The 26583-nt window shown below is 36.6% G+C and overlaps 1 pseudogene and 1 gene segment (V, D, J or C); both read right to left on the minus strand.

The window, feature by feature from the left end:
* Nucleotides 1-1194: 1194 nt before the first annotated feature.
* On the minus strand, nt 1195-2113 carry LOC113833060 (annotated as a pseudogene).
* A 20608-nt stretch (nt 2114-22721) lies between these two features.
* On the minus strand, nt 22722-23558 carry LOC103158772. The segment is given in 2 exon segments: nt 22722-23113; nt 23510-23558. Coding segments are annotated over 2 exon segments (441 nt in total).
* Between the last annotated feature and the right edge of the window lie 3025 nt (nt 23559-26583).

The following is a 26583-nucleotide window of genomic DNA, read 5'->3' on the forward strand; positions in this document are numbered from 1 at the left end:
TAAATACACAAATTCAGGTTTAAAATCTGAAATGGATGTTATTTTTAAATAAAAATGAAATTGTGTCTACCTGTGCAAAAATAATGTTGATAGAGAAGAAGAATGAATCAGTGGATAGGATAAAACCATTGCAACTGAGGGAAGGATTCACAGCAGTGAAGGTAGAGATGGTGTTGGGCCTATCAATATTAATATTGAATATTTGTGGCTTTTTCTTGTCAAACATTCATTAATAAGGTGTCTTTTTTCATTATGGAAAATATTTTATTTTAGAAATTTGAGTCAGGTGAGATAAATAAATACAACAAAGCACATACTGACAGCACACAAATTTAAACAAACTTTTTTCAAAAACACTCTTTATAATCTTTTCCACACACTGATCTTTCACACCTGCTAAAATCAGAGTAAGTGTCCTGAGGACCCTTTGCATTCACAAGTAATTGATACTATGCAAAACAAGAAGTATCTGAGAGCTTTGTGCTTCTGTATTTAAATTTTACATGAATGCATTTAAATTAAAATTTAAATGTCTAATTAATAGTTATCTATTATTCTGTTTGCTATTCAAGAGTGTGTTCATTGTTTGGATAATTTAAAAATTTATGCATTGATTCAATTAATATCTATTTTGGTTGCTTTGTTGTATTCTTAAAATTTTAAGATTTATCTTGTAGTATATCATACTTTATATTTTGGACAATGTTTCTTTTGATAAAAAGAATGAGGCATTTTCTAAAACTAACATGTGATAATACTGCACAAATATTCATGAGGTCTTTTTCATCAGTTGCATTCATTAATCTGATTTTTTTCTTGCAGATCATTTCATGAAAGTGAAGTGCTAAAGAACTCTCTTTTATTTTATAGAAATATTTGTCTCACCATAGATCCTGAAATATTTTCAACAGCTTTGGATCACTCATGATCTGATAATGTCTGGAATTGCCCTCAGAATTTTTCTGGAAGGATATTGTCTATTACTCTTTATCTTTCTCTTCTTTTCTGACTTTTTAAGAAGAAGATTGCCTTCTTTTGAATATAATTCAGGATAGGAACTAGCATATTGATTCACAAAAGGTCAAATCCATTCAAAAACCTGCCTGTCAACTCAGACATTGCTATGAGGGGCTGTGAACATTCTAGCAAGATGAATTGTCATGGGCATGAAAACTCAGTGAGTTATAGAGGGAATCACTCCTTCATCGGCTGTTTCAGGTCATCATAAATTCCTCTCTTGCTCACCTCAACTAAGCTGTAGTAATAGTGAAAAACTCTCTCAGCAGTGATGACCACCACACAGAACTCATGGGTGTGATTTCCTTTTCTGGAACCAGATTGCAGATGAAACCACCATGCTAACATCCTGGTAGGTTCTCCCACCAGTCCTGTGATAGTGGCTAAAGAACACAACTCTGATAACTTCTTTAGTAACCTTGTCTACCACCTACTTCCAGACAGTCTTGATAAAATTGAGGTAGTCTTTATCCTCATCAATACTCTACATGAACTGCTGGATGTCTGGAAGACAATGGCTTACTAGCACCTCCGCTGCACTGCAACACTCAGCTATTGGCCTAGTCAATAGTCCTGGGCCTGCTTCAGTGCAGGAAACTTGGAGACATCATAGAAGAACTATGAATTGAGCACCAGCAACAGGAGGCTCACTACCCAGAAGCTGAAATAGTCATCTACCCATGTATGGCAGAACTACTCCACAATCTCGGCTGTGGGAACATTGCCCAAGTCCTTGTTGCCACTGACCAACACCAGTGAAATGTCTTGGTCAATTGGCTTTAGTACTTACTTCAAGTTCATGGTCTACCCCCCACAGTGAGTCCCTGGCATTGCATGGATGAGGCTGGAACAGTGAACAAAGAATTTGAGTTTTAGGTTCACCTTGCTCATGGTATCAATGGCTTATTTAGTGAATTAGATCTCTTGTCCCATTCATCAAGTCATTGTCACAATCCCCAATGGACCAGGCCTTTATCTGCCAAAACTGGGGGTCTTCCCCTTGGATGACATAGAATGGGCCTTTCCATTCCCTTTTCTTTTATGAGGAAAATACATCCAGAGTCCCATCCCAGGATCTGTGGACAACATTCTCCATGTCTGAGGTGACATGGCAAGCCACTTTCTGGCCTTGCCTGGACTTGCCTGCAGCACTGCCTGAACAGTTTCTCTATAAGCAATTATTTATTTCATGGTTGAGGATAATGTTTTTATTGTAGATATAAAGGTATGCCAGGCCAGAGACATCTGGAAAAGTCTCCCAACCAAAACAAAAGCCCATGGCCAGATGGCTTCAGTGCAGAATTCTACCATAAATTCCAGGAACAGCTCATAACAATTCTCCTCAAAGTATTCCACACAATAGAAGAAGTGTCATTGCCAAACTCTTTTTATGAGGCTTCAATATCCTTGATACCCAAGCCACACAAAGATACAAGCAAGAAAGAGAACTCCAGACCAATATCCTTCATGAACATTGATATAAAAATACTCAACAAAATACTGGGAAATCGAATCCAAGAACACATCAGAGAAATCATCCAACATGATCCAGTAGGCTTCATCCCAGGAATGGTTCAATATACGAAAATCCATACACCATATAAACAATCTGAGGGAAAAAAAACACAAGATCATCTCACTAGATGATATCACTTTGACAAAGTCCAACACCATTTCATGATAAAGGTCTTAGAGAGATCAGGGATAACAGGAACATACCTTAACATAATAAAAGCAATATACAGCAAGCTGACATCCAGAATCAAATTAAATTCAGAGAAACACAAAATGATTTCTCTAAAATCAAGGACAAGACAAGACTGTAAACTATCTCCATACCACTTCAATATTGTCCTATAACTTCTAGCTAGAGCAATAAGAAAACAAACCAATATCAAGGGGATACAAATAGGAAAGGAAGAAGTAAAATTTTCAGTATTTGCAGATGATATTATAGTCTACATAGGTGACCCAGAAACCTCTTCCAGAGAACTGCTACAGCTGACAAACACCTTCAGCAAAGTGGCAGGATACAAGATTAACTCAAAAAAATCTGTAGCCCTACTACATATAGATGATACATTTGGGGAGAACGAAATCAGAGAAACATCAGTGTTTACAATTGTCACAAACAACATAAAATACCTTGTGGTAATGGTAACCAAAAAAGTGAAAGAACTGTGCCATAATAATTTTGATTCTCTAAAGAAAGAAATTAAAGAAAGATATTAGAAATTAGGAAGATTCTCCCATGTTGTTGGATATGTAGGATCAATACACTAAAAATGGCAATGTTGCCAAAAGCAATCTACAAATTTAATGCAATCTCCATCGAAATCCCAACACAATTCTTCACAGACCTTGACAAAACAATTCTCAACTATATATGGAGAAACAAAAGACCCAGGATAGCCAAAACAACCCTGTACTTCAGAGAAATTTCTGGAGGCATCACCCACCTGACTTCAAGCTCTCTGACAGAGGTATAATCCTGAAAACAGCTTGGTATTCGCACAAAAATAGACAGGTAGACAAGGGAATAGAGTTGAAAACTCTGATATTAAACCACACAGCTAAGAACACCTGATTTTTTTAAAAGAAGCTAAATTTATATGATGGACTAAAGAAAGCATCTTCAACAAATGGTGCTGGCATAACTGGATGCCGGAATGTAGAAGACTAGAGATAGAACCATGTCTTTCAACATGCACAAAACTTTAGTCCAAATGGATCAGAGACCTCAACATACATCCAGCCACACTGAACCTATTGGAAGTGAAAGTGCGAAAAACCCTTGAATTAATTGGTACTGGAGACCCCTTCCTGAACAATACACCAGTGGCACAGACACTGAGATAAACAATTAATAAAAGGGACTTCCTGAAACTGAGAAGCTTTTGTAAGGCATAGGACACAGTCAGCAAAACAAAACAGCAGCCCACTGAATGGGAAAAGATATTCACCTTACTTTTTTTCAAACGAATTATTTACCTACTTAGTTATTTTCTTGATTTCTAAATAACTTTCCTTTTTCCTTGAATAGTTATTTGAAACTGATTTTGAATTTTGATTAAAAAATTACCTCTTTGACCCAGTGTGAGATTTACTTAAACTTATTTTATGGATGCCCAACTAAATTTTAGAGTACCGAGGAGACTTGCTGAATGACAAACAGCTTTTAATCCTCAAGGATGAGTCAAGATCTCAGAATCATTTCCTATAGAGTTCCTATTGCATTGCAACAACAGATGACATGAAACAATATAATTTAATTTTTGAACTTACTGTTTTTCACTCTATTCAACTCTACTCAAATGCCATTTTAATATTATGAAGCATATATATTTAAATGTCCAAAATTTTTCAAAAAGCAATACAGAGAAAGTGTATTAACGTGAATATAGAGGTTAATGTCAAAGGTACAATATATTATGACTCTTATGTATCATGTACAAAGAATATATACAATGAAAATTCAAACACAAGTTAAATGAATAAAAATCTCACACAGTAGAATGGAATGGATTCATGCTGAATCAACTGCTTTTATAAAGATCTAAAATATTTTTGCAACTTCAAGAAGGTCTTTCAGATGAATTTTTATATATGTAATTATCAAACAAACCCTGACCAACTTGTTTTCTCTAGGAATTTGATTTTTCATTTCTAAACTCTCATATGAAATGAATTCTCTGGATGATGATATTTCATAATGTTTTTATGCAAAAATATGGAAAAGTCATTGTTTGACATAATTGCAGCTGAGGTCTGTAGTTCCAATACATATATTATAGGCCATAAAATAGACATGAATACTTGAACAGAGAAATATAAATTAATTTTCCTGCTCCTGGTACTAAGCAAATACCAATCATAGGAGCGTAGCCATGAGTGTAAAGTTCATTCTTTTTTTCAATAAATTGTTTTCCATTGATTAAATTATGACAAGAAGTTGCATTTATATTTTACATTTCTTGATCAAGTAGCAATTTTTTCTTATTAGTTATAGACCTTCTTTTATATATAATCTTGTATAGAGACTCTTATTGAGGACACAATAAGAGTCCTATGCCTTACAAAGTTTCCTTATTTCAGTGTTCTTTATCCATTTTTTGTACTACTTTATCCATGTCACTTCATTTACAAATCGTATTATAGGGTCTAGGACTTCTAGCCAAATATTCCTGGCCCCAATAATTGTGTCAGGTATTGAATTCATCTTATGAAATTGGAATTAAATCCAATCCGAAAGTATTTTGTTTTACAGTGATTTTCAAGCAACTATGGTTAAAGTTGGCTTGTATTATAAGAGTGCTGCCCATATTGTAGCTCATCAGGTCAAACACAATATCATGTGAGCTGTACTAAGTTATTGAGACATGCTTTGTGTTTTGATTTTTTATTACAATTAAAGGCTCTTACATTATTAAGAATCAGTTTTCTTTAGGGAGTGGCCCCAGGTAGGTAGGTTATCAAAAAAAAAACAGTATATGAAATCTGAAAAGGGTTAGAGCCAATATGAGAAAAATTATAGAAAAAAAGGCATGAATATTGTCAAAGTATATTGTAGCATGCATGAAATTCCTAAGAAGGTGGTTTTTTCAAATTACATTAAAAATATGAAGCAAGTAGCTATGCATGGTGGCACATGCCTTTCATCCCAGATCTCAGTAGGCTGAGGTAGGTGTATCTCAGTATATAAGTTCAGCTTGGTCTGCAGAGGGAGTTCCAGGAAAGCCAGAGATACACAGAGAATCCCTGTCTCAAAAAAACAATGTGTGTGTGTGTGTGTGTGTGTGTGTGTGTGTGTGTGTGTGTGTGTATGCTATGAAGGTGTATTATTTTATTTAATTTTATTATACATCTATATATTATAGATGTATCAGTAGTAGCGTTCTCTATTCTTTCATAGGTAATGTGTTCAGTTCCTAGCAACCACATGGTGTCTTACAACCACCCATAACTCCAGTTCCCAAGGACATAATGCCCTCTTTTTTGTCTCTTCATGTATCAATTTTGGGGAAATTTTTATGGGCTGCTGGGAATGTGTATTCTTTAGTTTGTAGACATTTAAAATATTGTAGATCTTTGTCAGTTCAACTTATGTTACAATACATTTGGTTTATTTTGAGAGTAACTTCTGGTGATTAAGTATATTGTGTACTATAAAACAAAGAGGTGAAATGCTCTGTACTAATGAATTTTCAGTTCTAACCCATAGATACTGTGTTAAATTTATTAATCTTAAGAGGATGAACAAATACTACCACATTGTGCCCAACTTTAGCTGAATCTAATCTACTTTATTGGGACTTCATTCCAAAAACATTTCCAAAATAATGACTTTCAATGGGAAAACTGATGACAATTCTATTCTATTAATAAATTTCAAAGAATATTCAAATAATCATTTAAAATGAAAAATAACGTTATATATTTCAGAATGAATACAATAATCCATAACCTTAAAAAGAACCCTTTTAAATAACCTAGTTAGTCTAAAATAAAATAAAACAAATTGAGATAAAAATAACATGTTACACATATACAATGTGCTGTGTTTCTCTTGTGACAAGAAAAACATTTGAAACCTGGGCCACACCAAACAAGTTCATGTTAGTGTCTATGTCACTATAAGAGACACAGACAAAATCACATGAAAAATTCACCAGCAATATTTAAGATTGTCTTCATGTCATATATTTCAAGAGAGACCTTTGCATATTATGGGTAAAATTTTTGTCTGCATAACAAACACATTTTCATAAAATATGTGAGTATATCATTTTGAAGAGAATTTCAAAGTATTATAAATTAGCTAACTGAATTCCATGTGTGTCCAAATCTTCCCAGTATGATAAATACTGTCTCCTCTGACATCTCACTTTTACAGTAATAAACATCACATTTGCATCCTAGAAGACAGAGCCTACAATTACTTATGAGGAAAGTAAAAACTTGGAATGCAGCTACCCTAGAGGTCACCTCACCATTTTCCTTTTGTATTCTATTTTATTCACTACCAGCAATCCATAGTATTATCAGCCCCAGGGAATGAAGAGAATAATTCATTTTCAGAAGATGAAATTAGGAAAGTGAACAGTCAATGCAAGATTACTGATGAACTTTTATCTCTGACCAGCAATGGAAAGTCCACCCTGTAGAGCAATATGTAAATATTGTGATGGATACAGTAGTTTAGGAAGGAGAAATTATTCAGGATTATTTGTTTTTTGTTTGTTTGTTGCTTGCTTGTTTTTTTTTTCGAGACAGGGTTTTTCTGTAGCTTTGGAGGCTGTCCTGGAACTAGCTCTTGTACACCAGGCTGGTCTTGAACTGACAGAGATCCACCTGCCTCTGCCTCCTGAAGGCTGGGACTAAAGGCGTGCACCACCAATGCCCAGCTATTCAGGATTCTTATGTTTGAAAAGTCACAAAGGAACCATGGACTTTCCCCACTCTCTTTATTACCCCAGACACAATTACCAGAGTCACCCCTAGCACTGCAACAGAACACAAGCAGCAGCTGCACATTCTCACCCCTGTGCACACCTCTTCTGGATCCCACATATCATTCCCCACTGCCCTTCTATTCTGGCCTCATCCCTGTGTCTCAGTCACCAAATGGGACAGACATCCCCCTTGCTCAACCATAAGCAAGCCCACTAGAAAACCAGGTTGGCTGACTGTCGACCTTTGCCATACTCTGAGTCAACTCTAATTCTATAAAAGAACACTAATGGCAACATTTCCTCCCTCTGTACATACCTCTTGTGGATCCTTCATATTATCTCTCCCTGACCTCCCCTTCTCCCAGCCTCCAAAACCAGCAAGTATTCCCACTGCTTCCCCTGCACCTCAAACACACAAGCCTAGCAGGCTAGCAAACTAGGCAACACCCAGTCAACACACTCTCTAAAAACCCAGGGAGTAACAGAAGCCACAGACACCCATCCAACCAAGAAAAAACAAAATATTGTCACCTAGACATATAATCACTCCAAATGCACATGCATATATGACAGCATAGAACAAAATCAGTAACACCCAGGGCACTTTGTCACCACCAGGGACCAGATATTCTATCACATCAGGCACTGAATCTGGCTCACAAGAAAAATGGCCATAAAACTAACTAAACAAAGATGATAGTGGTATTTAAAAAGGAAGTGAATAAATCCTTCAAGGGAAGCCTGGGAAATAAATATTTAAAGGAAATAAAACTGTTCAAGATCTGAAAATGGAAACAGAAGCAATAAAGTATACACAAACTGAGTAAATCATGTGAACAAACATTTTAAGAATAAAAATAGGAAGTACAGAGGCAACCTTCACCAACCCAAATATAAGAGATGGAGAGGTGGAATAATAGAGATCAGGATGAAAGACACCATAATAGAGGGAGTCATCATAGGTTTGAGGAGAGAACTGGCATTAGGGAGACATGCAGAGATCTACAAAGATGACACCACCTGGCAATCTTAGTAATAGTGGAAAGATTACCTTAAATGCCCTTTCCTGATGAGGTTGATGACTACCTTATATGACATTCTAGAGCCTTCATCCAGTGGTGGAAGGAAGCAGAGGCAGTCACCCACATCTAAACACTGAATTGAACTCCTGAAAACCAGTTGCAGAGTGGAGGAGTGATGAGCAAAGGAGTCAAGACAGGGATGGTGAAATCCACAGAATTAGCTGACCTGAACAAGTGGGAGCTCATGGATCAAAAACTGATGGCTGAGAGGCCAGCATGGGACTTATCCAGACCCCCTGAATGTGGGTGTCAGTTAGGAGCCCTCAGGAATCTATGGGACCTCAGGTAGTAGATCAGTATTTATTCCTGGTGCATGAATGTAATTTGGGAGACCATTCCACATGGAGGGATGCTCTCTCAGCCTGCACATGTGGGGTAGGTTCTAGGCCCTTCCTGGGATGATATGACAGACTTTTGGAGATCCCCCATGGAAGGCCTCACCCTCCCTTGGGAGCAGAGGGTCTGTGGGGTGGGGGTTGGAGAGTTGGTTGGGGGCAGGAGAGGGGTAGAGGGAGAGGGAGCTGGAATTGACATGTGAAGCAAGCTTGTTACTAATTTAAATAAAATAGGTGAAAAGGGAATCCCAGAAATAGAAGCTACAGTAGAAGAAATGACTACATGGATAAAAGACAATATTAAATCTAAAAAGTTTCTGACACAATACATCCAGGACCTCTGGGGCACGCTGAAAGGATTAAGCAAATGAATAATATGTATAGGGGAAGAAGAACCCCCCATCAAAAGCCCAGAAAGTATTTTGAACAAAGTCATAGAAGAAATTTTTCCTAATCTATAGGAGGTCATGCTTATAAAGGTACAAGAAGAATATAGAACACCAAAGAGATAGTACCAGAAAAGAATGTCCCCCTACAATGTAAGAATCAAAACACTAACCAGGCAGAACAAAGACAGAATGTTAGATGCAAAGGAAGCAACTAAGTTACATATAAAGCCAGATCTAATAGAATTACACCTAAATTCTCTATGGAAACACTAAATGCCGGAAAGATCCCCACAAATAACCTGCTGTCTCTAAACCATGGATGCCAGTGTAGATTTCTATACCCAGCAAAACTTTCAATTACCATGAACAGAGAAAGTAAGATATTCCATAATAAAGGCATATTTAAACTCTGGTCTTACCAAATGTGCTAGAAGGAAAAATCCAAACTAAGGAGGTTAACTACACCCATGAAAATACAAGAAATAATCTCACATCAGCAAAACCAAAGGGAATAACACACAAACACCATCAACACCACCAACCACCACAACAGCAAAATAGCTGGAGTTACCCATCATTGTTCATTGATGTCTCTCAATAGCAATGGAGTTAATTCTCCATTAAAAACAAAACTTAGATTAACAGAATAGAAGCAGGGACTTTTAAACATGCACAAATAAGGATTGTATTAGAACCCAAAGACTCCAATTGTTTGAGTTATTTACACACACAAGTTTCACTTGGCAGCCTGGGAATCTTTCTAGAATATACTATGGGCATATACCCATACTAAAAAATGCAATGAACAACTTGCTAACAATATTAGGAGATGACTGCATAATTAATTCTGAACAGTAGGATAAATTTTAGACTTGGAAAGATTCTATGCAGGCTTACTCTTGTTATGAGCATTTCACAACATGCATTGGCTTGGATAATAAGGCAATCAGTGTCCAGAAATCAATAAATGTTAATTTTATTCTCTGGTAATTTGGTTATTGAGCTACATAAACACTTAATATACCAGTGTTAGGACAAAATCCTTATCCTTATAATCAACACTATAACAGAGCTAGTGTTTAGTAATTAAAGGAAAGGGACATCGTTCCTTAAAGGGTTAAATAGTACTGTCCTTTTCAAATATTATTATGATCTAAATTATTTTGAATAAAAAGTGGAACATTGGAGGAAATCTTTGTCTGGTGAGTTAGAAACAAATCACATCATGAGGACAAAAATGTAATAAAATTTTAATTTTCTAAATTATAATCTTAGCTTGACTAATTATAGAAATTTGATATGTGTATAAAGAAACCTCACAGAAATCTCAGCATTCATGTAAGATCTAGAACCCTGGAATAAATGAAAAAGACATACATGGTTTCTTAGTATCTGCAGAAAGTCTATCCAGAACCTTCTGGCTTTCAGAGTTTCCATTGAGAAGTCAGGTGTGATTCTGATAGGTCTGCCTTTGTATGTTGCTTGGACTTTTTCCTTTGCAGCTCTTAATATTGTTTCTTTATTCTGTATGTTTGGTGTTTTCATTATTATGTGGCTAGGCGACTTTTGTTTGGTATAGTCTATTTGGTGTTCTCTAAGATTCTTGTGCCTTCATATGCATGTCCTTCTTTAGGTCAGGAAAACTTCCTTCTATAATTTTCTTGAATAGATTTTCTGTTCCACCATAATAATCTGTATCCTTTGAACCATGAAGCAAGATCAATAAATATTGCCTCCATTAAGATGCCCATTTCCTGGTATTTGATGAATGAAAAAAGAAGACTTACCAATGCCATCTACAGTCTAAACCAGATTTATTAGTGCTTTGATTTGATCTCACAGGTGGAAATGAGTGTGGTAGTGAAAAGTAACTTACCCTTGCAATACAGCATGTTAATGACTTCACTAGAAAATGATGTAAAAGATGTTTCAGTCTTTTCAAAGTGAAGTATGTCAAGAACAGAATAAGGGGCTGTGGAGGCTAGATAAATTGAAAAATGAAGTAATAATGTATGTGCTGGATATAATAAACACCAAAGCCTGACAAAATTTTTTTTGCACACTGAACAGTTTCAGGAGCAGCTATGGCAGTAATACAGACAGCATCTGCAGGATTCTATAAGAGAATATATCACTGTGTGAGACACGTTATCATTTTGCTGAAAGAAGTAATCTGCAGCAGCATCTGAATGGATGCCTGGAATCTGTTAATGGAAGAAAAATAAGAAAGACAAACCAAAAGTAACATATTCTTATACAATAAAGACTCAACATTTTTGGATACTATATAACTTTGTGATGATTATAAACACTTAATGAAAGTCATGAAGAATAACAACTATTTTCCTTACCAGTGATCCAGAGGAGGAGGAAGTTGCCGAACTGAGATTGGAACAAGAGCATGACTGTGGGTGCTAGCCAGTTTCCTACTCAGCTTGACAGCAAGCATTACATATCATCAGAGAGTTTGATGTGGTAATGCAAATTATATTGAATATGAAAATGGTTGGGGAAGCAGAGGTGAATAGACATTGTGAATGGCCACATAGAGTCTGTACTTGGTGTTTCTTCACAGCTGTGCTATTGCTTATGAGCCTACATTCAAAATGTTTCCTCTCTTCTAGTCTTCTGCACCAGACTGTGCTTTTCAAGTTTCATTGTTATATTGACCCAACAGAGGGTGAGGTCACATTGATGTAACTGAAATTGTCCCTCTTTCCCCTCACAATATCCCATCATTTGTGATAGAGAGAGTTAAGATAATCAACTCATAAATATGACTCCTGTCTGCATGCCAAATATCCTTATTATCAATTCTACAGTCATATGATGTTAACAAATACACACACTCTATTGGAAATTCATCACACTTTACTAAAATGCATCTATCTAGAATAAAGGCCATGATTTTTCATTTTCTTGTTTTTTTTTTTTTTTGAGACAGGATTTTTCTGTGTAGCTTTGGAGCCTATCCTTACTCTGGAGACCAGGGTGGCCTTGAACTGACAGACATCCACCTGCCTCTGTCTTCTGAGTGTTAGGATTACAGACTTGCACCACCAATGCCTGACACTCATAATTTTACATTTTATTTTCCCTAAAAAAGAGCAAGTAAGTAGGTTTCCAGTGTAACTGCTGTGAGTTGCATCTTGCATACAATATTTCTCTTTACTATAGATCTCTATTTTTATGTGATAGATTCAAGATTTGAAAATTGATATGGTAATTTCTGTCAAATAGGAGAAAAATGAGGATGAGCAACTACAAAATTATGATTATTTCTAAAACAAAATTAATAAACTATATTTTAATACACCAATTTCTTTACCAAGGTGTATATGAAGACAGTTGAATAAGGAATTCCAAAAGAATCAAAATATTCCTGTGAATTTTCACACAGAATCACATATTGACAGATAAGATAGGGGAAGTCCTTCTATGTATATGCTTGTCTTATTGATTGATAAATAATGTACTGTTGGCTAATAGGGAAGAAAGTTAGGCAGGACTAGGAGGCAAGGAGGATTCTGTGAAATGTAGTAAAGGGACACAGGCAGGAAGTGACATAGCAGGCAGACTTGAATGTAAGCAGGGACAAGCAGGAAATGGTTGTCTTTGCTGTGGAGCCACCATGTGCTCCCAGGAAGAGGACCTATGCCTCCAGTGCCCTCCATAAGTCTTTATAAATATATAGATTAATGGCTATGGTTGATATTTAAGACAGAGTAAGCATATAAGAAATCCTTGTCATTGGCCAGCAGCATTGTACCTAATATCAGTCTCTGTGTTATTTTAGGTGCCCACATGGCAGGGCTCAGGTGGCTTGGCAAAAAGATTTTTTGTTACAAAATTGTGTCTGGAGTGGGATTTGATATGTGTTTTATACATATAGGATTAATCCTGTTTGTGATTGTATCGTGTAATTGTATAAGCAGTGAAGTTAGTTCTGTATTGTCAGGAATGAATTCTGCAGTATCAGTGTGTAACACATTAAGCCCTGCATATTGAGAATCAGTAACTATATTAAGAGGCTCTGTAAAATCCATGAGTACCATAAGAATTGTATCAATTCTGCCCTCTGTACAGAGGTATATGGACTTTGAACTACTTTACTTACATCTCTTGATTGATATCCTACCTTACCTGATTTGTTCGAATCAGTGTAGAAGGTAAGAACTGCAGATAGTAGTTTTTCTTACAATAGTTAGAAGGATACATGCTGTCTATTTTATGCTGTTAATTCTGTCAGTTTGGGGATAATTTTGGCTAATTGTTCCCAAAAAGTCAGTAAAAGCCAGTATTCATTGTCCTTCCATAAGGAGAAATTCCTCATTAGTTAAAGTTGCTATAATTTCCATTGCATCTTTTCCAGTCAGTTGATGATGTCTTAATTTGCCTCTTAGAATCAAATCGGAAATATTTTCTATGTATGTCTTTAACTTTTTATTCCTTTTATGTGGCAAAATATTCATTCTAATATAATATCTTCCCTCTTCATCAGAATCCCTGAAGGGTATTCTCTGGATGGTAACATAACCAGAATATACTCTAAATTAAGGCCCACATGGTGTACGTGTGCATTTTGGAATGAATGATGCACAAATTCCTAAATAATTTTTTAAATGTTGATTTTCATTTAAATGTGGTTGGTTATAAATGGTAATGATCACAGTTAATCTCTTTTTAAAGGAAAAAAGTGGAATAGAATATAGAAATGAATATTTACATTGGTATGGATTTTCATTTATTGACACAAATTTATGGTTAATTTTGTTGTTTATCCAGTTGTTTGCTATTGTGTTTATACAGATCTTTTGAATTGTAATACATAATTAAATACAGATTATATAGTCATCTATGATAGTCAAAACTTATAATTAGGTTCCTTAGGTTTTCTCGATATATAGAGGTGTATTTGAGATGGATGGATATTCTTCAAACCATTCAAAGACCTACAGAATATATAGCATTTAAATGGTTTAGAGTTTTTCATGACAGTGAGACACAACTGCTCCTGGCACACCAGTTACATCAGAAAGGAGGATGGGCATCAGTGAATCTCAATATGGAGTTTGCTTTCAACATGGCAAGATAAGCCATCTGGGCAAGAAACTGCCCTTGCATGGACTGTTTGTTGCTGTATAAACTGGATATACAGGATCCAAAAGAAAGTTGCTGCTAAACTTACAAAACAAGATGAACGGTCCTTAAGGGTTCCTGCTTCACTGAGAAGTCTGCCAGACACACTGTGGCCTATAGGCTGAAGATTTATGGCCCAAAGTTACAGAGGAACTTCAGGTGACTGTCCAGATAGTGAGATGTCTCTATCAGATCTAGAGTTTATATATTATCTATATGTGGTCTTTCATGGAGTTGAAGACAGATAGTTATGGTTATAGTTTTCCTTAGTTACTATAAAAGATAAGCTACATATAAGACCTTGAACTCACAAAGACAGGATAGATGATAAAATATTTTCTTTAAATCTTGCTAAATGTTAATGAACTAAATATCATAACCATAGTTCTTACTTGATAACAGTCTTGTTATATATTTTACTATGTTAATGTTAAAAGTCTTCTTTTTATTTAGACAGAAAGGAGAAGATGATGGGGGATGTACTTCTTTTTATATGATTGTCTTATTGGTTGATAAAGTACTGTTGGCCAATAGAGAAACAAGTTATGCAGGACTAGGAGTCAAGGAGAATTTGTAGTAAAGACAAATCTTGTGATCCAGGCAGGATGTGACATAACAGGCAGACTCACATTGTAAGCAGGGACAAGCAGGTAATTGCTCTCTTCCTCCTCCTCTGTTCTCTATGGAGCTGCCAATGTGATTCTGGGAAGAGGACTCATGCTGCCAGCCTCCTTCATAAGATAAGTCTTTATAAATATGTAGATTAATGACTATGGTTGGTACTTAAAACAGAGCAAGCATATAAAAAATCATAGTCATTGGCCAGCAGCATTGTACCAAATATAAGTCTGTCTGTGTTATTTTGGGCACCCACATTGTGGAGGGGTTCAGGCAGCTTGGTGGAAAGATTTATCATTACACAGATATTCACACATATATGTTATGAACACATATGTGTTATAAACACATATATGTAATTATATGCACATCAATATATAAGGAAAAATAAATGAAACTGTGGAATTATAAGCAGTAAATTCTTCTTAAACAAAAATGCTGCACAGTAGAAAATAATCTGTGTAAGAAAATAAAAGAACACATCATGAATAGTCCCATTTTATATGAAATGATATAGTAATAAAAATTTATGGAGAGTAATACTAAATAACTTTATAAAAAGTTCCAAGACAGTGAATGTGTAGAAAGAATGGATTAAAATGCCTCTAAGTGTGTATTTACTGTAACAAAAGTGATTATACATCAAATCCAGAACTGAATCAGATAAAAACTCTTCAGTGAACATGTGCTAACAAAACCAGAGACCAGAGTTTGCATGTTGAATTGAGGTTGTGATTTGCTGACATAATCCCAAATGCATAAAAGGAAATATTACTTACTTAGACTTCAATGTTTAAAAAAAGAAATTATGCCTAAAAAAGAACCTAGCTGATGAATAGAGTGATAAATTTCAGGCTCAAATATGGTGCATGGAAATTATGTATTCAACAAGGGACTGCTATTCAAAATGTAAAAAAGAACAACCAAATTCAAAATGAATAAAACCATACCATGCATTATGTAACAGTCTAATCAGATCATGGGAAAAGATAGGCATGGATAATTTCCTGAATAGAACATAGAGAAGACACCGTTTTTTAAATATGTTAAACAAAGTTAGTTGGTAAAGAAAGCCATGTTCAATCTATATGTAGCTATGAAATGACACAATTCAAAATACAGTGTTAGCATCCTGATTATAAATATTCAAGAGAAGTGGATAAATGATATTGTTAATCAGACTATGAAGTGATAGCAGTAAAAATCACCTTGTCAAATCTTTCTACCAATGAAGAAAAGTCACTCAACAATTCTGCTAAAATAATTCTTGGATAATTTTGCAGAGAAATAAAGACTAATTTTGACACAATACCCCTTGAAAAATGCTTCAAAAAGGTTCTTCTAGAACAACCTAGATGTCCCTCAACTGAACAATGGATAAAGAAATGTGTGGTACATTTACACAATGAATTATTACTCAGCTGTTAAAAACATCTTGAAGTTTGCAAGCAAATGGATGGGACTAAAAATTGTCCCTAGTGAAGTAACCCATATCCACCTAACAGTGGGAGAAGGGGCTTCCTCTAACACTTATACTGGCTTTTGGAACTCTAGTCCTCAAGTTGTGTCACCTTATCAAGCCTTAATACATGGAGAGATTCTTAGTTATGCTGAAACTTGATATGCCATGCTTTGTTCATACCTATGGGAGATTTGTCATTACCTGATCAGAAATGGAGGATAAATTGGTTTAGGAGTGGGAACAGAGGCTGGGGGAGGGACTGGAAGAAGAGGATGGAGCAGAAATTAAGGCAAGGATGTAAAATAAATTTATTTTAAAAATACAAACATGGTATCCACTCACTCATAAATGGATATAAGCTGTACAAAAAAGGATAACTGTGCTACAGTCTACAGAACCAGAGAGAGTACATCATAAATAGGGTTCAAGTGAGGATGCCCAGAGTTCTCTGGTAAGGGGAAATAGAAGAGACTTCATGAGTGGCCAGAAGGTAGGTGGTGATGAGAACATGAGCTATTAGGTTGATGGGGGTAGATGAAGGCAAGAATACTGTAAGTGATACTGAAAAGGGAGATATCTCTGTCAGGTAGAAACCTGTCACAGGGGAATGGCCAGGAATGCACAAGGATGACTCCAGCTAAAAGTCCTAGAAATAACAGAAGCATAGTCTCAATTAGCCATCTCCAGTGACCAGGCAAGATTTCAAGTGGAGAACTTGATACACAAACCTAGACACACCTACAGTATGTCTTGCCTAGAGAAAGGTTGGACTAAAATTTGAGGGAGTGGCTAGCCAATGACTAGTCAAACATAAAACCATGCCAGGGGAGTAAGTCCAACACTGAAACATCCTGGAGCACCAGAAAAAAAAAACAGACAGAATGATACAGAGACATAGGATAGAACAAAAAATACTGAAGAAAAATGTCAGTGTAATGATGCCTAATGATATCCTGCTATATTCTAGATTGTTGCTTAACCCAATTGTCATCAGAAAGGCTTCATCAAGCACCTGATGAAAACAGATGCAGACTCACAGCAAACATTAGGCAGAGCTTGTGGAATCCTCTAGGAGAGGATTTTAGGATACAGAAGGGTCAGGAGCACCACAAGATAACCCACAGAATCAACTAAACTGGCTCACAGTGGATAACAGAGACATAACTGACACCAGGTATCCTACATGGGACTAATCTAGGCACAATATACATATGTTATAATTGTGTAGCTTTGTGGGATTCCTAACATTGGGAGCAGGGACTGACTCTGACCCTTCTATTGGTTTTTGGGATCCTACTACGCATACTGAATTGCCTTGCCCAGTCTTAACACAAATGGAGGAAGAGTAGATTGGGAGGGTGGGGACAGGGAGGAGAACTGAGAGGAGAAGTGGGAGGAGAAACTATGGACAGGATGTTAATTATATACATAAAAGTCTTCCAGAAGTTGCTGAATTTGAGTAACTGCTTAAATGTTCTTCATCTGCTAAACAGATAAACTGGACTTTTTGATACCATCGTTTCTACTTTTAACCAAGTATAAGATAATTATTCATACACACAACTTGGAAGAATCTCAAGTAAAATAAGTCAATGTGAAATTGTATGCATTGCATAGTCTTTTCTATAGTGCTTGCAGTGAGTGTAGGGATTATATGACCTTAAAGGGTCTAAACTGGCAGTTTAGTAGTAACAGTGCAGATAAACCCAAGATTATGGTTCAGACAACAGACAATGTGACAATTATGCCTAGAGAGACCCCACATGCACACATGACATCCTCATAAACCAGTGCAAATGAGTTCATTACTAACAAGAAAATTCTTCCAATTTCCTCATTTACATCCTTGTAGAAAATATCATCCCAAGAGAAGGCAGTGTATAAGGTAAATAAGTCCTATCTATAAGTTCGTGACAGTTTCCTATGAGGGTATAATTATTTGAAAAGAAAAAAGGAAAAATTAAAAGGCTTGATCACTTGAAGTCCTCACAAAAAATGAGATGCCGAGTTGCAATCCCTCTAATTAAAAAGAAAAGAGTTATGCCTCCCACTAATGGTAGAATTGCAGGAAGAACATTCTAGTGCATTTTGAAGCAACAAGGAATGGAGTGATTGGAAAGATATTTGTGGTTACTAGAAGAGCCACACTGAAAACATGTATACCTAATACCAAAATTCAAGTAACCTGCAGAAATAAAATCATGAAGACATTTTATAGATGCCATAATATAGCAAAAGTATTTTAGATTTCATGTCACTTAGTCCTCATATTCTTTTTTTTTCTCTCATACAATACATCACACACAAAGCCTTCCCTCCATCCACTCCTCCTAGAAAACCCCAGCCACCTTCTCCTCTGGATCCAACGATTCTAAATTTTCCTTCATAAAAGAGGAGGCCTCCCAGAGATGAGAACAGAGAATAGCAGAACAAGATGCAACATGATTAGAAACAAGCCCTCCTATCAAGACTGGATGAGGCAACCCAGGAGAAGGGAAAAGTTCCCAAGAGTGGTCAAAAAGTCAGAGACACCTCTTATCTCACATTTAGAATTCCCCCCACAAAACTGTCCTAAATAACCACAGCATGGATGCCAATTACCTAATGAAACCTTATGCAGGCCCGGTGATTGTTGCATCAGTCTCTGCAAGCCCCCATAAGCCCTGTTTATTGATTATGTTAACTGTATTCTTGTTTCCTGACCATCTTGGTTACTGTAATCTTCATCCCTACTGCCTTGGAGTTCCTCAGATCAGCCTATGTTTGGGTGTGGGTCTCTGGAGCTCCTCACATCAGCTGCCAGAGAAAGCCTCACTGTTGATTCTACCCTAGGTCTCTATGCCATTCAGTTTCATTTTCCTTGCCATTCAGGCAGTGTCAGACATGGGATTCCTCTCCTTACTTGGACCCCAACTTAGACAAGAATTTGGCTGGGTATTGTTATAGTAAAACTGTGGATGAAAGTTTTCATGGCTGTGTTGCCACCACATGAATCCTCCCTAGGGTCACTGTCATAGGTTCCATGAAGATTCCACTGCACTAAGTTTACACATGCACCATAAATGCTCCATATTCCAGTAGTCTGTCTTTGTACTATTTCTCTCTGTCCCTTGCTGTTCCACATGATCCCTCCTGTTCCCATGTCCATCCTTTCCCCTTCCCAATTCACCCGCAGGATCTATTCTATTTCCCCTTCCCAAATAGAACAATGGGTCTCTATTAAAGCCTTCATTGTTGTCCAGCCTCTCTAGGTCTGTGGATTGAAGAGTGATTATACATTCCTTAATAGCTAAATCCAGTTATCAGTGAATACATATCATGTTTGTCTTTCTAGGTCACAGTTACCTCCCTTGGGATGGTTTCTAGTTCCATATATTAGCCTGCAAATTTCCGGTTGTCAGTTTTTTTTTTCTATCAGCTGGTTAATACTTCATTGTGTGAATATAACACATTCTTCAGTTGAGGGACATCTGGGTAATTTCCAGTTTCTAGGTATTATGAATAAAGCTGCTATGAAGTGTCCTTATGTAGGATGGAGCATCCTTTGGGTATATGACCAAAAGAATTAGGTGGATCTTGAGATGGATTGATTTCCAATTTTCTGAGGAACTGCCATATTGATTTCTGTAGTGGCTGAAAAACATTGCCCTCACACCAGCAATTAAGTATTTACCTTACTCCACATCCATGACAACATGAACTGTCACTTGAGGTTTTTATATTTGGAATTCTATAAGGAATAAGATGAACATTTGAGCCTGGTGGTTGTGGTGCACTCTTTTAATCCCAGCACTTGGAAGGCAGAGACTGGCATATCTCTGTGAGTTCAAGACCAGCTTGGTCTACAAAACCTAGTTCCAGTACAGCCTCCAAAGCCACAGAAAAAGCCTGTCTTGAAAAACCAAAAAAAAAAAGAGAGAGATGAACATTTGAAGTAGTTTGTTTTGAATTTCCCTGATGGCTAAGTATTTTGAACATTTATTTAAGTGTTTCTCAGCCATTTCAAACTCCTCTATTGAGAATTTTCTGTTTACATATGTACTCCATTTTTAACTGGATTACTTAGTTTGTTGACATTTACCTTCTTGAATTATTTACATATTTTGTATATTATCTCTCTATTTGATGTGGAGTTGATAAAAATATTTTGCCATGCTGTGGGCTGATGTTTTGGCCTGTTGACAATGTCCTTTGCCTTGCAGAAGTTTTTCATTTTCATCAGATTCTATTTATTATTTTTGAACTGAGTGCCTGGGCTATCAGTGTTCTTTTCAGGAATTGTGTCCTATGTCTAAGCATTCAATGCTCTTCCCTAAATTTTATCCTACCAGATTAAGTGTGTCTGGTTTAATGTTGAGATCATTGATCCACTTGGAATTGAGCTTTGCACAAGATGATAAATACTGATTGATTTTCATTCTTGTACATGCAGACATCAATTTATATCCATACCATTTGTTGAAAATGCTTCAATGACTCATGGTATTGGTAGAAAAAACAGACATTTATTAATGGATCAAATAAAAATCCAGACATAAATCCACACACCCATGGTCACCTGATTTTTCATATCCTATTTTCAAAGGTAGCTACTAAAAAGATCTCTAAAAATCTTAATATTTGGTCAGGCCAGACCAAATCTCAGCATGGAAAATTGAGATAGATGGTAAAGACAAGCTGTCCTGAACAAAGAAGCTATTGACAATTACTTACTTCCAGGAGATACTCAGATTTTTTCTAAGAACACCTGATATAGTAACAGACTATTAGTATTAATGGCTTCTGAGAAAGGTTATGCACTCTCTTCAGCATTGTAACATTCTTGCCATTAGTATGAAAATTCTGCTATGTTCCATTACATAATACCCAACTCATAATTGAAGCCAAGAAAATTAACTCACTGACTCAAAACAAAATCATTACTCTTGACGGAGGTTTTCGAGAATAAGAGTTTCAGAGTTAGAGGGAAGAAGATAATTGGGAGTAAAACTGAAATTCTAAAAATTGTCTTTATTTATCTTTTTAAATTTCTAAAATAAATTAAAATAAAACAAAATAATGAAATGACCAACCAGGCCATATATAGAACAACACTGAATGCATACAAAGTTATGTTACTGAGTTTTTGGAAAGATGTGTAAAAAAAGTAAATATAGGTAATGAAGCTCTGTCTGAACATGTAGTTCCTGGAAGCTCAAAGACTCTCAAGTCATTTCAGTGCAAAGCACCTGTCCAAAATATTAAATGTCAGGGCAAATAGAAAATACAGAGGGAAAGAGAGAGAGAGAGAGAAACAGAGAGAAAAGCATGAAGGGATAAGATACGTTGATGGGAATTCTACTAAACTGACACAATTTCTTAATTAAAATATCAAGGTAGGAGGTAATTGGGCAATATAGCCAAAGGTCTAACATGAAATAACAACAAAAAGTTCCCTGACACGCCCAAAAAATACAATTAGCAGAAAATTTAAGAAATGAAAGAAACATAAGCACACTTCGGAAAAAGAAAAAATTATAATTTAAACTGAAAATACATTTATACTAAAATCATTAAGTTTACATAACTGTAGAAGAGCAATTAAAATTTTGTCTATATATGAAAACACAAAATCAGAAACATATTCAAACAATAGAATAAAATAATAAAAACATCCAGAAAATGGTATCATGGATATTTTGCAACTCATCAGTAACTGTTCATGTGCTTGGAAAAAATATGGAGTCAAAATGGTAAAAACAGCTGAATGGAGATAAAAAGAACTAGTTGTTCATCAGAAACAAAAAAAAATTCACCAGTAACAACAGAGTCTTAACTTACAGAGTCCAAATCATACTTTACATAAAGAGAAAACAAATGGAAATAGAATATGCAATAGTTATAATAATAAAATGGAATTTAAGTCAAAGCACAAATGTAAAAATGAATTAATTATATAGTTCAGGAGACAGGTTAAAGAAGGGATGTGTCTCACTTTCTGTCTGCTTCACAGGATAATTTTGAATAAAGACAGCAGAGAATCTGTATATAATCAAAATGGGTTTTCACTCAGCCCATCATTCATGGTTTTGAGAATGTCCCTGTTCACGGTTTTTCTGAGGCAATTTCAATGTTATTGTGAATAAAGAGAACTGAGACTCTTGACCCTTGAGGTGTAGCCAATGCAGGTGCTCATACTACAAGTCCTTCAGCTTCAAGCAATAATCTGGAGCACCACAGTACCTCTATTACACAGAAATAAGTAACATACTGCTCAGCTGCATCACCCCAAGCAAGGATGTTTTTGATAGGGTCTGAATCACTGTGGGAGGAGCATGTGAAGCTTGCAGGCAGTAATAAAGTCCAAAATCCTCAGGTTCCATTCTGCTGATCTTGAGTGTGAAGTCTGTGCCTGACCCACTGCCACTGAACCTGTCTGGTACCCCAGAAGCTCGTGTGGAAATCTTATAGATCAGAAGTTTTGGAGACTGGCCTGGCTTCTGAAGGAGCCAATTCAAATAGGTGTTTCCATCACCATGTACAAAGCTCTGACTAGACTTGCAAGAGATGGAGACTTGCTCTCCAAGGCTGACAGGCAAGAAAGTTGGAGTTTGGGTCATCACAACATCACCTCTGGAAGCTGAAATACAGACAGAGAAGTACAATGTTAAGGACACACTTCATAAAAAATCCTTATGTATTCTTTTTTATATTTATTTCAGATGAGATGTTTATTTTTACATATAATTCTTTATACATTAAAATACCTTTATTGATATACCTAATGAATTGAAAGCCCTAAAAGGGATTCAAGGCATGAATTATATCATGCTGTTCTGTGTCATAATATTCATCATACAACAACTTATCTTCTATCTGAATCCTCCCTGTAATAGATGTAATCCTCATATTCCCCTCCTGTAGGACAAGATATATCTTGTCTTATCAAACATAGACAGAATACATGTAATCAGCAGAGGGCCCCAGGGTTAATCCTCCCTATCCATCCTCTTTTCTCACTTCCATTTGTCCTCACCAGGAATCATGAACAACAGCAGTGCCAACAGAAGAAAAGGAAACTTCATTTTGAATAGGCAGTCTGTGGAGCCTGATCACTAGCCACAGGATGTCAACTGAGCTTTTATCTCATACTAGCAAGGGTGGGTCCTCCCTAGGGAGTAATATGCAAAGGTCAGGTTTAGTGTTACCATATAGATAGAGGAACCAGTAATGAAGACTTCTCATGATTACAGAAAGCATGCAGCATCTTGTATGCCAGGGAAGATAATAATAAAACAAAATGTGATTTATAGGAAAAGAACACAATAAAATCTGTCAATCTGTAGGACACTGGACACTTAATCAGTACTGTATTAAAGGAGCACTAGAAGGAGTGAAAATGAGGATAGGTATGCAATTATCCTCTATGAGCTGAATAACTATGCTTTTGCTCCTCTCAAACCAATTTTACAGAGAAATACCTCTTTTATGAATGTTAAATATAGAAATTAGGATCTATCTTTAATGAGTTTATAGGAATTGATTCTGCAGGAGCACAAAAACAAATAGTCATACTAGGAAATCATATTTTACATGTTTATCATGAAAATGTAAAAATGATGGATTTTAAAAATAATTGTCAGCCAGGCAGTGGTGGTATACACCTTTTATTCCAGCACTTGTCCCTTGTCAGCAGAAATTTTTGTTTGTTACAATTTCTCACCAGTTCTCTCACTGAACTGATTTTAGTATAGTATTTTGAGAGTAGAAAATTTTCTACCTCAACTGAAGAATGGATAAAATATGATACATATACACAATGGAATACTACTTAGCAATAATAAATAATGACATCTTGAAATTTGTAGTCAAATTGGTGGAACAAGAAGAAACAATCCTGAGTGAGGTAACCCAGACACATAAAGATAAACATACTATGTACTCACTTATAAGTGGATATTGGTCGTAGAGGAAAGGATAAATGGCCTATAATACACAACCCCAAGAAGCTAGGACACCAGGAGTACCCGAAGAGAGACATATATGGACCCCTGAGAAGGGGAAAGGCACAAGATCTCTTGAGTAAATTAGGATCATGGGGGTGAGGGGGAGAGAGGAGAAACAGAAAGGGGGAAGAGGAGAGGAAAGAATATGAGGAATCAGGAGTGTCAAGTTGGGAGAAGGAAAGAGGAGAGCAAGGAAAGAGATACCTTGATAGAGGGAAGCATTATAGGGTTAATGAGAAACCTGGTACTAGGGAAATTCCCAGAAATACACAGGAATGACGCCAATTAACAATCTGAGAAGTAGTGGAGTGTCTACCTTAGATTCCCTACACCTATAAAGAGATTGATGACTACATCAAATGCCATCATAGAGCCTTCCTCGAGCAGCTGATGGAAACAGAAGCAGAGATTCACAGCTAAGCACTGAGCCAAACTCCTGGAGGCCAGTTTTAGAGAGAGAGGAGTAATGAGCAAAGGAGTCAAGATCATGCCGGGGTAAGAAATGGATACAGCTGACCGAGCAAGTAGGAGCTAACAGACTCCAAACAGGGGAAGGTGCATAAGACTGAACAAGGCATGCTGAATGTGAGTGTCAGTCGGGGGCCTTGTGCAGTCTACAGGGCTTCCCCCAGTGGAACCAGTATTTCTCCCTTGTGCATGAACTAGCTTTTTGGAACCCATTCATTATGGCGGGATACCTTGCTTAACCTAGATACAGTGTGTGGAGGAAGGGGACCTCATTACTGCCCCAAATGATGTGACAGAGTTTGATGACAATCCGTGAGAAGTCTCACCTCTTCTGAGTAGTGGACAGGGACAGCAGGATAGGGGAAAGTTGGGGGTAGTAGGGAAGATAGAAGGGAGAGGGAAATGGGATTGGTATATAAAATAAGATTGTTTATAATTTAAATTTAAAAAGTGAGGAAAAAAGAAAAAATATGAAACAGAAACAAGAAGCATACTCAGACACAAACAGAGGGATTTAGACAAGAATGTACCAAACCACAGTATGATGAAGCTGAAGATTAATGGACCAAGATTATTAGAAAACAAATCTTTGTTTAATCTTGTTGCTATGCAAGAATGAGCAGCAGAAAATGGGTAAGCCTGAGGTTTTGGTAAATTAAAATGAAATCTTGTAGGAATGTTACATTTGAAGAGATTTAAAGAAGAGAACATTAGATGGTATGCATTCACAACATATGAAGCAGATAGTAAATTCATGAGCCGCTCAGAATATAATTACCCCCAAGTTTGGAAAGATTTAAGTAGAGGAATATTGGAACCTGGCCCTCAGTTATAGTGCAGAACATGGCAGAACAAGGAAATTAGGCCTATAAAACAATAAACAGTAAACAATGAAGACCCTAAGAGAGACATACATGGTCCCCTGGAGAAGAGGAAAGGAACAAGATCTCCTGACCCAATTCGTATCACAGGAGGAGGGGGAGGGAGCTAGGAAAATGAGAAGGGGAAAAGAGGAGGGTGATGATGATGTGAGGGAGCAAAAAGATTGAATCAGGGGAAGAATTGAAGAAAACAAGAAAGGAGATAGTATAATAGAGGGAGACATTTTAGGTTTACAGAGAAATCAGGTACTAGGGAAATGTCTGAAGATCTAGAAAGATGACACTAGTTAACAATGTAAGCAACAGAGGCGAGGCTACCTTAAATGCCCTCCCCTGATAAATGAGATTGAACTGACTTATATGCCATCCAAAGCCTTCATCCAGCAGCTGGTGGAATTAGAAGCAGACACCCACAAATAATCACTGAATTGAACTGGAATCCAGTTGCAGAGAAGGATGAGTGATGGGCAAAGGGGTCCAAACCAGGGTGGTGAAACCCACAGAAACAGCTGACCTGAACAACGGGGAACAGTTGGTCCCCAGACTGATAGCTAGGATACCATCATGGGACAGATTCAGACCCCAGGAAAGTGGGTTTCACAAGGAGACTTGAGAAATCTACAGTACTTATCCCTAGAATAGGTGTGAACTTTGGAGCCCATTCCACATAGAGGGATACTCCCTGAACCAAGACACATGGAGGTGGGCCTATGCCATATCTCAAAGGATATAATACACTCTGATGAACCCCTATG

Source organism: Cricetulus griseus, unplaced genomic scaffold (genome assembly GCF_003668045.3).
Source record: "Cricetulus griseus strain 17A/GY unplaced genomic scaffold, alternate assembly CriGri-PICRH-1.0 unplaced_scaffold_40, whole genome shotgun sequence".
Classification (NCBI taxonomy): Eukaryota; Metazoa; Chordata; class Mammalia; order Rodentia; family Cricetidae; genus Cricetulus; species Cricetulus griseus.